This window comes from Schistocerca piceifrons, chromosome 3 (assembly GCF_021461385.2).
Source record: "Schistocerca piceifrons isolate TAMUIC-IGC-003096 chromosome 3, iqSchPice1.1, whole genome shotgun sequence".
NCBI lineage: Eukaryota > Metazoa > Arthropoda > Insecta > Orthoptera > Acrididae > Schistocerca > Schistocerca piceifrons.
Genome location: NC_060140.1, coordinates 233,864,617 through 233,882,118, shown reverse-complemented (window position 1 = coordinate 233,882,118; position 17,502 = coordinate 233,864,617). Strand labels below are relative to the sequence as shown.

At 38.2% G+C, this 17,502-nt stretch overlaps 1 protein-coding gene across 1 annotated transcript in view; it reads right to left on the bottom strand.

The window, feature by feature from the left end:
• Positions 1 to 10,144: 10,144 nt before the first annotated feature.
• Positions 10,145 to 17,502, bottom strand: part of LOC124788054 (reticulon-4-interacting protein 1 homolog, mitochondrial) — a 92,987-nt gene continuing 85,629 nt past the window's right edge. Inside the window, exons 5-6 of the mRNA XM_047255130.1 lie at positions 11,942 to 12,230; positions 10,145 to 10,938 (exon numbers count right to left, since the gene is read on the bottom strand). Of these exons, the coding sequence (XP_047111086.1) occupies positions 10,789 to 10,938; positions 11,942 to 12,230 (439 nt within the window). The 3' untranslated portion in view covers positions 10,145 to 10,788. The remainder of the gene's footprint in view (positions 10,939 to 11,941; positions 12,231 to 17,502) is intronic.

Here is a 17,502-nt window from a genome sequence, read left to right as displayed (position 1 = left end):
TTTATTAAATTACAGACATCAGTGTCTTGGTCAGATGTTAGTATGCAGCCATCATCAGATCCAATGAACACAGCAGAAATGTGTAGGTGTGTAATCAGTACAGTTTACGCTATACGTCTCTCTTCACTTTCTACATTGTCCATACACTTCTTAACTGAAATGTTTCATTTAATTTCTTACTGCAATTCATTAATTCAGACAACAACTGTATGTTGACAATAACACTTCCACAAACCCAAGCAAAGTCCTGGGCACTTTCAAAATAAATGTCATCATCTGACAAAATTTGTTCTGTTATTTTATAGTACAAGAACAGCATGTTTGCGTTTGTGTCTAATGTTATACTGAAGCCAGGGCCAGTTTAATATCATGAGTGGCATGTAAAACTGATGAACTTGGTTGGTTGTTTTGGGGAAGGAGACCAGACTGCGAGGTCATCGGTCTCATCGGATTAGGGAAGGACAGGGAAGGAAGTCGGCCGTGCCCTTTGAAAGGAACCATCCCGGCATTTGCCTGGAGCGATTTAGGGAAATCACGGAAAACCTAAATCTGGATGGCCGGACGCGGGATTGAACCGTCGTCCTCCCGAATGCGAGTCCAGTGTCTAACCACTGTGCCACCTCGCTCGGTAAACTGATGAACTACAAGGCACCTTTCATGCAATATGTTCTTCTGTTTTTTTTTAAACATATTAATCAATCAGCACATACTATGCAAAGATAACATCTAATGACATCTGATTTCACTAATTTAAGAATTTTACCACTAACAGAGGCTAGACTTTTTAATTCTTGAAATATTATCTGATCAATGTATTAAAGACCCACCACAGTAAATTTTTACCAGCCCTGCTCACATAAGGAGAAAACCATGATTGACATGTTGGCTGTCATGTGATCAGCGGCAGCCACAGCAGAAACATATGCAGGACACTCAGTGTCTGTCAATGGCCACAGCAGAACCTCATACCTAAGACTGCCTACCTGGAGGTGAAACATCATCACTCCATACGGGACAATCAGCATGTTAAAGAAGTAAACAGATAAATGCTGCCCCGGGTTTTGTCTGTTTACTAGCAGGGAATTTACTAAAATGCTGAGATAGTATGTCAGATGGTGTAGGCAAATGCAGTCTAAAATTGATCCCACATTTTTCTTAGTCTAATCTACTGACAAGCCTCATTGCATTTTTCATGCGGTTGTTGCTGTCTTCATTCTGAAGACTATTTTAATGCAGCTCTCCACATTTATCTATTCTGGATAAGTTCTTCATCTCTAAATATGTGAGAGTATGAGTCACAGTCTCTGCTAAAATATAATCATGTAGTTCATTATGTGGTCAGAGATATATTTGACATTGTGTACAGTGTAGTGAAAGCACTCTCTGGTAGCAGGCAGATGTAACATCAGACAACAGATGCAGGAAGAGACACTGAGCAAGGAGAGGTACTTTGTTTTTGGCTGCCACAAAAGCAACATCTGTTTATAGGAATGTACCTACGAATTCAATAAATGTGTTCAGCACACATGGCACTTTTTATTTCAACCAATCATGAGGGACTGATGACCTTAGCAGTTTGGTCCCTTAGGAATTCACACACACTGGAACATTTTGAACCAATCATGACTCTTCTTCAAATATTTAACAGTTCTTATTTTTAAAACGGTAAGAGGGCATAATAATATGGGGTCTGTCTGATGAAATCACAGACAAACACAAAGCTGTAATTGTTTGATGTGAAAAATCAAAAGGGAATCCAGATGACGAGAAATACCTAAGGTTCCTTCTAAAGTGTAAACAACTCTGGAAGCAACACTGGAAGCCCCAGTGGTTTTGGTGCACAGAAACTGCCAGCATCGCCATGTGGTGCAACTGAACAACAGTAGCAGATGGCACCAAGTAGTGGAAAATCTAGCGAGGGGCAGTGTCAATTATGCAGTGGCATTTGGAAGGGAAGCATACTACATCACTATGGCTCTTGGGAAGCAGCATAGACTCCAAAAGACAAGTAGAAATACCACAAAATGAACTGTGTTGAGTACAGGTGTTTTTGTGGCTTTGTCGCATTTAGTAAGAATTTAAAAATGAAAGAAAAAAAAAAAAACTAGCCAGAAATTGTATTACCAAAGTTACCAGCTACTGTAGATATTCAGAGAATGAAATCGATGGAGGTGCACTAAATAGCTCTGAAGTAAAAGTGAACCCAGAAAATTTAATATTGCAAGCTATGACAAAAATGAAAGAGCAGTTACATAAAATAAAACATAATGTAAAGGACCAAGGAATTGAAGTTAAGGAAAGCATCCTATTAATGGAAAATACTTCGTGTAAGAAATAAATTGGTGGTGGAAACAAGCTGAAGACAGAGAAAGTAACTCAAGCAAATGCATAAGCCCGAATAGTGAGGTAAGGTGTAAAGTGAACGAGATAGATAGCAAGTCAGGAGTTGAACATTCCCAGTCAGAGCATGATAAAGGCGAATGTTTGCAACAGGTAAATAATTTGTATGTGAGTGAGTGAAAGTAGCAGGACTTAAAGCGCATATTGATGTAGATCAAAATTCTGTGGTTTCACAAGTAAAAAAATATTTCTTTTAAGTGAGTTGCTGATTTTTATATTGATGTTGCTGACAATTTGATTTGTTTTAATGATGAAGCAGATCGTAATGAAGTTGTAAATGGTGAAACTGGTAGCAATTCAGGTAAAGATGTGTTCTTGGAAGCTCCAGGGAAGGTTTAGAAGTTTGAGTATACATGAAACCTGAGTGTGTGATGTGCCTGAGTGTGGTAGAAGTGTGTATAAATTATGAGTGTTTTATTCTTTACTCATGCATGTTTGCGCGATTCAAGTTTTACTAGCTGATATTGTTTTGCAGCTTTTGGGAATGTTTGCTGAAGAATTTTGGGGGGGTACAATTTATTGTTTTCATACTTTTAGGGATTATGATTTTTCGTACTGTACTTACGTGAGAAGTGCTGATTACTGGTAAGTGAGAATAAAAAGTGGTTGTGTGTGATATGGGGAGCACTATTTGTGTGGGTCATGCAGATATACAATTTGTTATGAATGCATGGTCCTGTGGTGATACCAATTAAGGAAGTCTTCTCAGGCTTCCAGCCATGTCAGATGTTTGCCAAGTGGTAAATGACCAGCATATTTCTTTGGCTTCACTGTTATACAGTCATGTTACTGGCTGTCATATCACTGACGCTTGTTTCATCATCAAATATGGTAATGTTTTCAACCCACATCCACTGTGCCCACTTCAACCTTGTTATGGTCAGGTCCCTGGCTGTGCTTAGCTGCAAATTGCCAACCTTATTGATGTGTTTTCACATGTTTTTATTTATATATTGTCTTTTATAATCACGTAGTGGGAAATCCAGGATCAAATGTAATAATATTATGAGAATTATAGTATTATAGTTGCTCCTAACGCCCCCCCCCCCCCCCCCCACACACACACACACACTCTTTCATAATATTCCTTGTTTTATAATGCTATCCAAAATTCCATTCCTCTTTATAATGACAGATGTTTCATTGAACATAACCCAGCTCTAAAGTGTGTTCCGCCAAGTCTGGCTTTTCAGGGTAGTGTAGGTGCGAGTATCTCTTTGTGTTCTGTCTGGGATAGCTCCACAGTGCATACTTTTTCCCGATGCAGTAGCAGTCACACACACTGACATGGTATCTTGCACACTCCGGGCATTCTGAGCCCTTCATTGCCCTTCACAGGTCTGATAAGCTACATCCTCATTAATTATTTGATCTTCCCATTTAATCTTAGCATTCTTGTGCATCATCACTTTCCAAATGCCTCTATCCTCTTCTTGTCTCGATTGTTTACCATCCACATTTCATTTCCAAACAAGGCTATACTCCAGAAAAAATATTCAGAAAAAGATACTTAAATCTATATTCAATGTTAACAAATTTATCTTCTTCAGAAACGCTTTTCTTGCTATGCCTATCTGCATTTTATATCCTCTCTACTGCCGTCATCATCAATTATTTTGCTGCTCAAACAGCAAAACTGATCTACTGGTTTTAGTGTCTCACTTCCTAATTAATTTGCTCAGTATTGCCAGATTTTACAACAGTCCATTGTTATGTTTTACTTTTGTTGATGCTCATTTTGTATCCTCTTGGCAGCCACTACTCATTCCATTCAACTGCTTTTTTAAGTCCTTTGTGGCCTCTATCACACTTAGAGTGACTTTGTAAAATGTCAGAGTTTTTATTTCTTCTCCCTGAACAGGGATTCCTTTCCCAAATTTCTCTTTAGTTTCCTTTACTGCTTGCTAGACTACTAACACTGAGGATAGGCTACAACCCTGTCTCACTCCCTTCTCAACCACTGTTTCCCTTTCATGGCCTTTGACTATTTTAACTGTACTGTAGTTTCTGTACAAGTTGCAAATAGCCTTTTGCTACCTGTATTTTACCCCTAATACCTCCAGAAATTCAGAGAGAGTATGCCAGTCAACATTGTCGAAAGCTGTTGCTAAGTCTACAAATTCTATAAATGTAGATTTATCTTTCCTTAAACCATTTTCTAAGATAAGTCAGTATTGTCTTGTGTTTTCCAACATTTACCTGGAGCTCAAACTGGTCTTCTCCTAGATTGTCTTCTACCAGTTTCTCCATTCTTCTGTAAATAATTTGTGTTAGTATTTTGCAACTATGTCTTATTAAACTGATAGTAATATTCACAGCTGTCAGAACCTGTTATCTTTGGTATTGGAATTGTTACATTCTTCTTGAAGTCTGAGGGTATTTTGCCTCTCTCATTCATCTTGCACACCAGGTGGAATGGTTTTGTCATGGATGGCTCTCCCAAGGTGTGACAAGTGGTCCTGCCCTCCCACAAGCTTGAAATCCTACCACCTGCCGTGTACGCCACTGCTGTGAGATTGACACACTCTGGTGGTTGTTTCCACAACCCAAGGCCTGCAGCAGCCAGAGATGAGGACTTCTCGTTCGTTACAGCAAACACTGCAGAGCTATCCACCTGTTTGGTGCCACCTCCAACAGTTGTGTTATAGGTTTTCCTTGTTGTATCACTGAGGCATGCAGTCACATATGTATTGGCAGTTGTGCCAGCATCAGCTTTGCTGTCAGGGGCAGCCAAGTGCAGTTGCATTTTGTGTAGTATTCTCCTACATAACAGAAGTGCTTGGATGATTTTCCTCCATTGTTCGATTGATCGTTTATTTAGTAATACCAAACTGATTAAGCATCAGCTGGCAGTAGAATGTTCTACTGCCAGTAGCAAGCTGTTTTTTGGTGTAGGCACCAGCATGCTGACACCTGTCTCACAATGAGTTTATTGTGTGTGGTGTGTTCCTAGCCAGTCACGTATCACATATTCAGTGTATGTTTCCGTCCCCTGGGTCGTGAAACATCTGGAGGTTTGGGCCTCAATAATTACTTGCACTGTCAGCTATACATAGAGATGTTTTTGGTTTGGGCAGTCTGATCTGAATTCTGCACTACTAGTTTATAGCAGAGATGGCACCACTCCTGCAGCCCCTTAAGTGACTGACAATGAAATCTGCATGAGTCATATACTAAACAGGATGCTTCTGGAAGTCAAATGTTGAATTGTTCCCTCAGCTGTCACACGGCTTACTATCTCACGGACAGGTGGCTGTTGAGAGCTGTGTCCAAGAGAGAATCAATTTCGCTGGCTCTATTGCATCAAATAGTTTTAATCTTGTAGACTGTCTGTTTACTTGATAAATGTGTGTACATTTAGTTATGTTGTCAACTTGTGTTGTCCTGTATTTGCCTCCAGTATTCTCATCATGTTCAGTGTTAATTGTGCAGGAGACACACGGAGCATATTTATTTAAATCATTGCCCTGTGCTGATCAGTCTGAATTGCTTTTTGCAGTTGTGTTGGTTGGTTCAAAGGAACAGTGTCCATGCTGCTTGTGTTTGGTAAAACTTTTGTACTCCTGTCAGTTTTGTTTATTGCACGCATGCATATGTACTTTATTGAGATGTTATGTCGCATTGCATCTGAGGGCAACAGACATGTCTGTCGTCGAGTTTCCTCAATGGCTATCCTGAACTCGCATATCAAGAATAGTTCTAAGACTTTTAGTGGTAAATGAGCCTAAAGTGTTGATTATTATGAAGCATGCCATCCTATAACTGTGTTATAATGTTAGTTATCGTCAGACTAGTGCCTGTTTAGTTATAAATGAGTTAAGTCCTGGCTAAAAACTGAAAACTTATATTGACCTACGGCTAGTGCTGATTACCAAAAGAGGGTTATCACCTGATAGTCAAGTATTATCTTGTGATAAATGCCTACTGGCATAGTTGTGATATCAAGTTAACAGTGAGCATGCTAGCTTAAACAGCTTAGGTATATCTTAGTGTTGCCACCACTGTCTAATAATGTGCAGTGAATTTTAGCACTAACTGGGTACATGGGAGGGTCTGTTATTTATGTAACTATTTTGTTGTCAACATTGTTCTTAATTATAGTGTGTGTTTAATATTTTACTGAGGCCAGAAATTTTCAGATCATTAGTAAAGTGCAGTTTTGATTCAAGTTTAGAATTTTCTGTGGGATATGATTAACCTTGTCAGCCAATGGTGTTAGTTGAAGTCAGATCACTTTGCTCATACAGATCTCTCTTTCAGAGCTTCCACTTTCCATTGGTCTTGTACTTTCCACAGTTACATGGCATGTGCTGCCACTGCTCGAAATGAGCAGACTCTCACATCTGGTGCTTAGTTCACTCTGTGGATGTCAGCGATTCCAAATTGGCATCAGGTTACAAGCCTTGCTAATGAAGTTCATATTGGGAAAAATAAAAAAATTAAAATATGTGTTTCAGCCCAACCACTCTCAGTCATGAACAATCCAGTTCTCTGTTCCTCAACCATGATACATGGTACAAAGGATATCAGTAGTCCTGAGGGAATATCATATACTCCAGGAGTCTTGTTTCAACTTACGTATTTCAGTGTTCTGTCAAATTCTTCTGGCAGTATCATATTTTCAGTCATGTCTGCATTACCTCCCTCTTACCTTTCTGCAATATTGCTTTCATGTTTATTTTCTTTGTGTAGCCCTTCTATTCTTTCCATCTTCCAGTTTTCCTTTGTTCTCTTAGTACTGGCTTGCCATCTGAGCTCCTGATAGTCATACGGCTACTACTATTTTCTCCAAAGGTCTGTCTAATTTTTCCCCTCATTGTGCATCGTTTTACAGCCTTGCATTTATCTTCAAAGCCATTTTGCTACCCATTTTGCTTTTCTGTTGATCTGATTTCCATTTCACCTACTTCATTTCTGCATCTTTATATATTTTCAATTTGTCAATTAAATTCAATATCTCCAACATTATCAAGGATTTCTATTGGGCCTTGTACTTCTACCTATTTAATCCTCTGCTACGTTTACCATTTCATCACACAAAGCTACCCATTTGTCTTCTATTCTATTCCTTTCCCCCATTTCAGCCAAATGTTGCCCAAAGCTCCCTCTGAAACTCTCAAATATCTCTTGTTCCTTCAAGTTATCCACATCCTGTTTCCTTAATTTTGTATCTTTTTGCATTTTCTTCCATCATAACCAATAAATTATGATCAGAGTCCACATCTGCCACTGGAAATGTCTTACAGTTTATAACTTGGTTTCATAATCTCTTTCTTAGCATTATAAGATAATCCAACTGAAACCTTCCAGTGTATCCGATCTCTTCCATCTATACAACCTTCTTACATGATTTGTAAACCATTTGTTAATGGTGATTGAATTATGCTCTGTCCAAAACTCTACCATATGGCTTCCTCTTTAACGTATCTCTCTCTGTCCATGTTCTACTAATTTTTCCTTTTCTGACTATCAAATTCCAGTATCATACATTCTTTGAATGTTCCCAGCACCTGCGGAGGAAGTAAGCATATAAACTCATACTACTGTGGCTGGTGTTGGCTTTGGGTCCATCTTGCTGCAATAATGCAGATCCACATTCCTACTTCCTTATTCATCAGTAGCCATTGCTCTCAACGAAACCTGCAGGATTATCACAGGTTGTTTAAGAGACCTACGCCAACCGATAAGCTCTACTGCCTGGCTGGAATGGTGCCACCATGGGTATGCAGAACAGTGGCTGCCAACAAGGAGAGACTGAAAGTGGAACAGGACAGTGCCCATCCACTTCACGGACATAACCACCACAGCAACGGCTGAGATCGCGAAAGAGCTTCCTGAGAACATCCGAGAAGCTCACCATTTCACCAGAGAAGGCAAGGCTGGAGTTATGGAAGAAGTTGACGCCTCACCTGCAGATGCCAGAAGCTGAAGAACTACCACCTGGACACAATGAGAGCTGGCTGGTGTGGAAATCTTTAAACAGATTACGATCAGGAGTTGGACGCTCCAGAGACAACCTAAAGAGATGGGGCTTCGTAACAGAAGATACGTTCTGTGATTGTGGACAAGAACAAACCACAAGCCACATGCTCCAGTGCCTTTCGTGTCTACATCCTGCATGAAGATTGATCTCCTGCAAGCCACTCCAAGCACCTTGGAGGTTGCAAAGTACTGGACACATGTAATATAAATACAATTCGTGTGTGGAAACATTACACGTGGGAAAAATATATCTAAAAACAAAGATGATGTAACTTACCAAACAAAAGCGTTGGTATGTTGATAGACACACAAACAAACACAAACACACACACAAAATTCAAGCTTTCGCAACCCACGGTTGCTTCATCAGGAAAGAGGGAAGGAGAGGGAAAGACAAAAGGATGTTTTTTTTTTTTTTTTTTTTTTTTTTTTTTTTTTTTTTTTTTTTTTTTTTTTTTTTTTTTTTGTTTCCCTCTTTCCTGATGAAGCAACCGTGGGTTGCGAAAGCTTGAATGTTGTGTGTGTGTTTGTTTGTGTGTCTATCAACATACCAACGCTTTCGTTTGGTAAGTTACATAATCTTTGTTTTTTTTATATATATATATATATATATATATATATATATATATATGTGTACGGTTACTGTAAATTTGTATGTTTCTGACTCGAGAATAATTCATCAGTAGACTATTCTTCCATTACCCCTATTCGATTTTGTAATTATAATTATGTATTCACCAGATCAGAAGTTGTGTTCTTCCTGTCACTGCACTTCACTAATTCCTACAGTATATCTAACTTCAACCTGTTCCCCAGTAGCTGACTTCTGTCATTATTTCAGTAAGCATTGCTGAACCCCCTAAGATTTTATGAATGAAAAGTTTATGTAGGTGGTCAATGTATTGTTCTGGGCAAAATAAGATTAAAATGGTAAATTTAAAAAATTGATGCAATTCACCAAAATTTTAGAACATGTTTGAAGTGAATACTGTTTATGATAGAAAATAACTGAAATCTGTGAAATTTTCAGAAAACTCAAATCAAATACCTAAAAATCATGAAAACAATACTCTTGGAATGTGAAAGTACACGAAGTATGTTGCTGCCAAATGTTGTCCCAGTGCTACACCAAAAAAATATATTGCTGTATTGTAGTGATGAAATAAGCCATGACTTAGTCAACAGTGTTGAGTATATTAGTATATTACAGCAAGTTCTGAACACATTCTAGTCCAAAATTACTAAAAACATGCAGAAATTATCTTTATTTTCCAAAGAAGTAATGACACTGTGGTAAAGAGCTTTCTTTAAGCAAATGCTGGCACCTACTGAGAATAAGAAGAAAGAAAACGTTCTAACCCCAAGAACACTTTAATTTATTGCTCAGCTAAACACACTCGTACAAGGCAAGGTACAATACAATGACTGATGCACAAGGGGATGGCACAGCATTGTGCTCCAGTCTATACAGTACTTAGTTCCAACAAGGGATGCAGCTGGCAGGTTGTGCACGTGACAGCTGTGGTATTAGCAGGCTCGGTGGCCTCTAGTGGCTGAATCAAGCACAAACTTTACATGTGAACTATGAAGCGGCGCACACACAACACTAGTGGTTACTGTAGAGAACAAATGATCTACTGAAAGAGTGTAATGCAAAGAACATGCTACAATCAGGCACAGCAAGTTCCCTTATTCCCTGTGATAAAGAAATATATTTTTGATGTGTTATATTTACTGAGGAAGTTAGGATAAAATAGTGAAAAAATGTTTACAAACTATATATTGTCAGACATAATTAGATACACAAAATCAGTTACATACACAGTTTTAGCGTGAGAATTGTACTGTAAATCTTCTGATTGACAAGACAATTAATGTGATGTTTATTTTTATCCATTACCATACAGTTAACAACAAATAATTGCATTTTTAATATAAATTTGTTTAAATGAATATGACAGTGTAAAAGCACTTTAGAAGGAATAATTTACACCCACAAATAAACGGGACACTGTTTTAGAGTGCAATCATCACACTATTTGAAGTCAGTGTTACCACTGAAAGTTCATAAATACATATGAGAAACAAGTTCATACTCTCAACTCTGTACCCACAGATAGTTTTTGAGAAAAGTTCTTTAACCATCCCTTTTTCATCCAGGGTGATAATTTCAGAGAAATTGTAGCATTACGAAACATTCAGAACAAGGGCTACAATTGTCAAGCAAAATTAAAGTTGAATAAAAATAAGCATGTATCAGTTTTAAGTGGTTCCTGTAATGGTAAACGCCAATTTAAACTAAAAATATTTCATCTGCTGTTCAACCAGTCTTCTTGTTATTTGCAGAAAGGTATTCAGACATATGTGCCTATGGAAACTCGAAGTAATATAAACTAACACAAATAATTACTCTCCACTTTTAACTGCTTGCTCACTCTGCTGTTTAGTGGGTTCCATATCAACCACTATTTTCCCTCTCAGATGACCAGTTTTCATTCTATCAAAGGCAGCAGGTACTTCCTCAAAAGGATAAACTTTCTCCACCAGTGGAATTAGCTGTAACAGGATAACAATACAACTCACACACAAATTGTGAATCTACAACAAATACAGAATACATTCATTTACAATGAATACAGTAATAATTCTTCACAATTACTTTATATGTTACAAACTTCAATTATTACACAAAGATAAGATATTATAAAACAAACAATAGTGGTGAATGTAACTGTTCTCTGAACAGATGTTGTATTTAGTGGCCAGTGGACATACAAACAGACTGAAAATATTGCTGAACTTTTGGGCAACATACTTTTACAGAGATAACAAATACAAAAACAAACAAACATGCATGCATGCAAACCCCCCCCCCCCCCCCCCCACACACACACACACACACAAACTGCAGCTTGAACGCTCATGTGTGTGACACTGGTTAGCTCTGGAGGACGTTTCTAAAAACTAAGCAAGATTAGCAATTTTGTTTATATTTACTGGACACTCAAGGTCTCAACTGTATGGGGTGTGGTTATCTTTCCTTCTCCTGTTATTTATATTCCACCCAGTACTTTCCATTGTGAGATCTGTAAAACAGTTTGTATCTGTGAAAAAAAGATCTGTAAAACATTTTCAACTGCTCTTGAGTATTCAAGGAGGTTGAATCATATAGATACTGTGAAATCTTAGCAAGCTGACTTGTTACAATTATCAGAGTATATTTTGCAGGGTAGTGTAATTCATATTTTACAAAATTTGGCAAGCCAACTCTTACTGAACTTGGGGAAATTTTGTAAAATCTAGTGAAAGCTACCTGGTGGAATGTACTCTAGAGCAGTCCAAAATCATCAAATCGCCATGCAACAGGAAAACATAAAAGTTCACATCACAAAATACGCTGAAAAACTTGCGATATGTTTCATTTATAACATTTACTTGTGTGCAATAAATGTATTTCACTTTATATCAAGTTTGCTGGAAATAACAAATACCAACTGAAACTTAGTAAGCATTCATGACCATTCACATGCTTTGTGGTGTGATATAACAAACACTTTACCTTTCCAGTCCCTACTAATGTGCCAATTTCTGTGATGGCGTCTGTTGATGGGATGAAAAAGCCCCATCGGACTGAACTTGTAGGATTAGAAAGCCCTGTTCTTACATTTGGAGCAACAAGTTCTGCAATGTTCTTCAGCATTCCACCAACAATTCCAAACTCATCTACATTCTTCAACAAAGGAGATCTCAATGTAATGTACTTTGAAAGGCTTAAGTTCTTGAGGCAATCAGCATATCCTGGTCCAGCATCAGCACCAAGTCCAGCAGCATCAAGTATAATATCATATCTGTAAAATCACCACAAATTTTAGGTCACAGGAATAAAAACTGTGTGAAAATGTGTAAGTTCAATTGACCTACTGTGTTTTATATGAGAACCACATTTTTAAGGAACTGTGACATGTAATACTACATATACCTAAACACTACAAATCATTATGAAGTGCTTGGCTATTGTACCATTTATTAGGGTTTGCTTCCATTCCCTTCACATATGGAACATATGAATCATGATTGCTTAAACACCTCTGCATGCATTGTGTCTAGTCTAATTTTGTTTTTGTGATCTCTATGGGAACGATATGTGGGATTGTGTTTGTATTCCTGGATTCCTCACTTAAAGAAGGTTCTTAAAACTTTGTAAGTAGCCTTTCACAGGATAGCTTGCTATTTTCAGGTTTCTGCCATTTCAGTTTTTCCAGCACCTCCATGACATGGCACAAACAAAGCTGTGAGCATTCATGCTGCCATTTTTTGTAAACATTCAGTATCCCCCTTTTGGCCTATGTGCAGCAAACATGTACGGTGCATATTTTCGTATTACAAAAGTATAAATTCGAATTCCACCAACAGCAAAAGTTAATGCTTCAAGTTACTATACATAGTGTTGCTACAAGAAAAGCAAAGCTTTCGCATATAATATTTGTCTCGAAGATTAATAAGCTACAAGAGAAGCTACGCTTTCACATATGATGTCGATCTGCTTAGCGCATGTTACACTTGAAGATACATCACACACCAGTAAAATTTTTAATAGCGACATAAATCTCTTATCTTCTAGGCTCGAAATTATACTAAATGGCTCGTCATCAAAGAGTTGATTTTTAAATGAGAGCAAACGCTCTGTGATTTAAGAAATTCATCATACATTCTTGCACATAGTCCATTTTGCTTAAATGAAATTTAGTTTGAAAATAATGCTTTTCAAACCACAATTCGCAATATTTTCCCGCGATCTGTTAGATTCATTTCAGCAGTTGCCAGATAAGAGGCATCACCGTGCTTGCGCAACTACTGTGACGTAGGAAGCCTGTACGTGTAAAACATTAAAAGATCCTGTCATAAAAGAAACAAGACATCAGAGGATATTCCAAGAGCATCAGAATTTCGTGAACCATACTAAAATGCATAGTTCGGCTTGAAGTGCACATTCGTATGTCCAGATTCCCAATGACATCAGTCCTCGACCTGATGTCAAACTTTTCGGTGTGGTTTTCGGGATGTAGATTTTCATGGAGCACCAGTACTGTATTATCTCATGTTTGGTTCTTTATTATGGTATAATGTCATACATTCTAGAAGATGAAAACGTGCACTTGAAATGCAGCGAACAGTTGAAACTAGCCAATAGTGTGGAATTAAACACTTCATTTCAAATAAATTTACTGCCTCAGCAGCAAAGCTTAATAAAAGCCAAATTTCTTTAACAAACCAACAAAAATAACTTTATTGTTCTGCAAGGCGATTAATGCTGGACTGTTAGAAAGGTGGAAATAAAATAAAATCTGAAACTAGAAACACATTTTTAGCCTTCCATAATTATGTGGATGTATTTTAATTCACTTGATAGCTCCCAGCCACAGAAATCCGTCTTGTTTTCATTTGACATGAGAGCAGTAAACGAAGAGGAAACAGAAAAGAACACGGGTCACGTGGAGACCACCCCCCCCCCCACCCCCCACCCCCCCACTATATCTCAGACTAGTCACAAAAAAAAAAAGGTCTGATACATAAAATATATATCTCCAGGGAAATGTATGGCATGTTATTTGGTCTTAAGTGTGCTGAGGTGCAGTTCCACGCCTCTTCAAACAACATTCTTATATCGCACATCACTGTATTTCACTCTGTGGAACTCAAACGTGTATATTATGTAATGAATGCCATCAAACTATTTCAAGACAGTGGAAATTAAAATGTCCTGTAGTTCCTCTCCTGCACCCAAATGGCTGGTTGGACACCTTGCCCTTTTACAAATAATAATAATAATAATAAATCGCAATTAATACTGGATGGGATTATTTGTAACTGGGAGAACAAGAACTCTTCATAAAATCTGGACTCTTTATTGCCTATTAGCTAATAACTTGCTCTTCTGTGTGACATAAAATTAAATATAGGATACCTAAAACCAGTAAAGACAAGAGACAGGCAAGATAGTACACATTTCTTCAGTCCTTAGATCATAACGATTTTTCTCTTTGGTCTTGCTATAGCTTTACATGGCGTGCTTTCCTTTCTGTGAAAGAACTGTTACCTCATGAAAGTTCATCTAACGCTTTTCTGCATGAAAAATCGAAATGTCATCATCTAATACTGAAAAAGCTGTTGATACAAATAGTACCCAAGACTGGAGTGGTTTCTCAATCTGATTATGTCTATTTTGTCACTGTGTGCTGGATAAAACAAAATAGGCCTTTCTAATATTGCAGTAATTGTAACATACACCAATTAAGCGAGACTGTTTTGGCAATAATGATCATTTTTATAGTACAACAACATAACTCACGAAGTACCAATACGAAATATCTATTTGGCCTACTGCAATCAAAAAGCTTTATGTTAGGAAATAGTTTCACATTTCATTCATATGCTCCAGTTTCTCATGCATGAGACCGAAAAGTAGTAGCATGAAATTTTTGTATAAATTTGGAATTGTCATATTCTTCCATAATTTGTATGATGTCCCCGTTTCTTCTCTTTCCTCATTCTAACAAACAATCTTGTCATCACTAATTCTGTAACTATTCCTACAACTGTCAAAACTCATTCTCCAGTTAACTTTACTAACCCAGCCACAATCAACGGTTTAGTTATCCAGCGATTATACTCTGGTTAAGCGTTATTACATGTTCGTACAGTGCATTTTCTGCGCTACTCCCAGAATGGAACTTAAGCAGCTGCTAGCCAGGGACTACAACTGGCCCTGTCTAGTGTAGCAATCTGGCCAAAAATTTTCTGTCAGAATTTCACTTTCTTGGATACACCAAGAAGATAATACATAATCTTTCTTACCTGTTATTCCTGTTAGTTGTTTATTTCCACTCTGGTAGTCTAAATCTATGGATTTTGCTAGTATTTATAACAACGCTGAACATTTGCAAACTGAATCCACCACATAAACAAGCAGCAGTTGGCATTCACCGGTTCGGCTTTATTCCCCTCAGCTCATATAGCCCCGTCCCATTTTGTCTGCAGAAAAGTTCATTTCTAGATATGATGAGGAGTCCCCTGGCAGAGACATCAGGTACACTACACATGCATTCAAAAATGTCCAAAAAACAGCAGGGATGCGTTTCAAAATCGTATGAATAATTGATAGCCCGACGTGCACTGGATGCTAAGTGCTTTGTGAAACAAGGTTTTATTCCTCAAGAATATGAAATTGCCCCCTCCCCCAAAATTGCCCCCCCCCCCCCCCCAGTTCAAGACACTCCGGTTTGCCGCCCCCCCCCCCTCCCCACGAGATCTGTGCCTGCTCTGCACACGTGAATCTGGCATCTTGGGCACAGCAGTAAAATTTTTCCAGGTACGCCACGTGGCTGGTTGCTGCTTACACAGCCAACAGCCACACTCCTGTAGCCAGAAGCGGGAGAAGGTATTACTCATATGCGACTCAACTGTGCGAGTGCATGAGCCCGCTCGTAACTGCTTAAATGAATCTAATGTAAACAGTTGTGACGTCACGCTCATTGGAGACAATTTGTTGTTATGAAGCATTGCATAGTCTTCCTGAAGCCTTTGACACATTTTGCTGTTGGCAGACGCTTGTAAGTGCACTGTGTTATTTTATATGGCACATTTCCTTTGCAATTTAAGTTTTATTTTCTGTTTTCCTCTCATTCATGTTTTAAAGCTGCACTATTATTCTGCACTAGTGGAATACAGTAATATTCTTGTTAGAATATCAGTTCTTACCAGTCACAATTACAAAAATTTAAATGAAAACTAAAACAACGAAAAATTCCTGGGTTTTTCCCAGTTTTTTCCTGGATGAAAAAATTCCCAATTTTTTCCCGGATCTCCCTGTATTAATGGAAAACTTACGTGAATCTTTTTGTGCAACAGTTTAAAACTGGAAATGGTTTGGCAAAACCTCCAGCTATGACTGCAATGCAAAAGTTAGTGGCAAAATGATGCAAAATGGGCTCTGCATCTAATAAAAACTGTAACTACCTGAACACAGAAAACAATGCCCAAGTGAAGGAAAGACTGGGATGAACGACAAAATCTCAACGCTCTTTATCTGTCCAGATGGGAATTAAGTGATTGTCCATTTGAAACATAATCAAAAAGGATTTGCATTTGCATCAGTACAAATTTACTGAAGTGAATGAGTTAAAAGTGGCCAGGTGAACTTTCACAGGTAGAGTTCTGCTACTCGTTTCTGAATGAAGTGGAAATAGGACTCGATTCGCCCCCCCCCCCCCCCCCTCCCCCCAGATGAAGCCTGGTTCAGCCTGCCAGAGCATGTGAACTCTCAAAACATGCATCATTATGCATAAAAAAATTTCTATCAGTGTTTTGAAGAGCTGTTGCACAATCTAAAGACTGGTGTTTGGTGTGATTTCTCTGGAGTCTGCATAACGACATGGTTCTTTCACCAAACCATTAATGATAATTGTGTATATACTTTTCAGGAAGACAGTGCAACAGCACAAACTGCCTTGAAAACCTTGTCACAAGCGCATAAGGAACTGTTTGCACAGCAATTTAAAACAGGAAGTGAGGAGAGGACAGTCAGAAGGGACAGCATAACCTCCTGGCCACCTCAACTGCCTGATCTCTCTCCCACTGATTTTTACCCATGCAGAGCTGTTACATGTGTCTTACATTTGCTTAATAGAGCATGGCACTGCCTTGACATCAAGATCTTCTGTGACATTCATTAACAAGGGTAGTCTCATATCAGTCTTATTGTAAGTATTTTTAGCATCAGTTACATTTTGCCTATCCTGTACGAGTTTATCGATTCCAATTATGACTAATAGACATTGTAGTCAAAGAACACTACACTTTTGAATTTTGTGGAGTGCGCAATTTTACATTTCAGAACATTTAAAACAATCTGCAGTCTTTGCACCACTTTTAAATCTTATTATAATGTGACTGAATTCTTGTCAATAGAAAAAGACTGAGATTTTCCTTGTGGAGAGGGAGAGAGCAGTGTGTGAGGAGTGGGGGGCTCAACAAGCTGTTGTGCACAACCCATTGCACAATAGCATTGTATAATTTTCACCCTTGTAACATAACCTTTGGGGGACAGAACATGTGAAACCA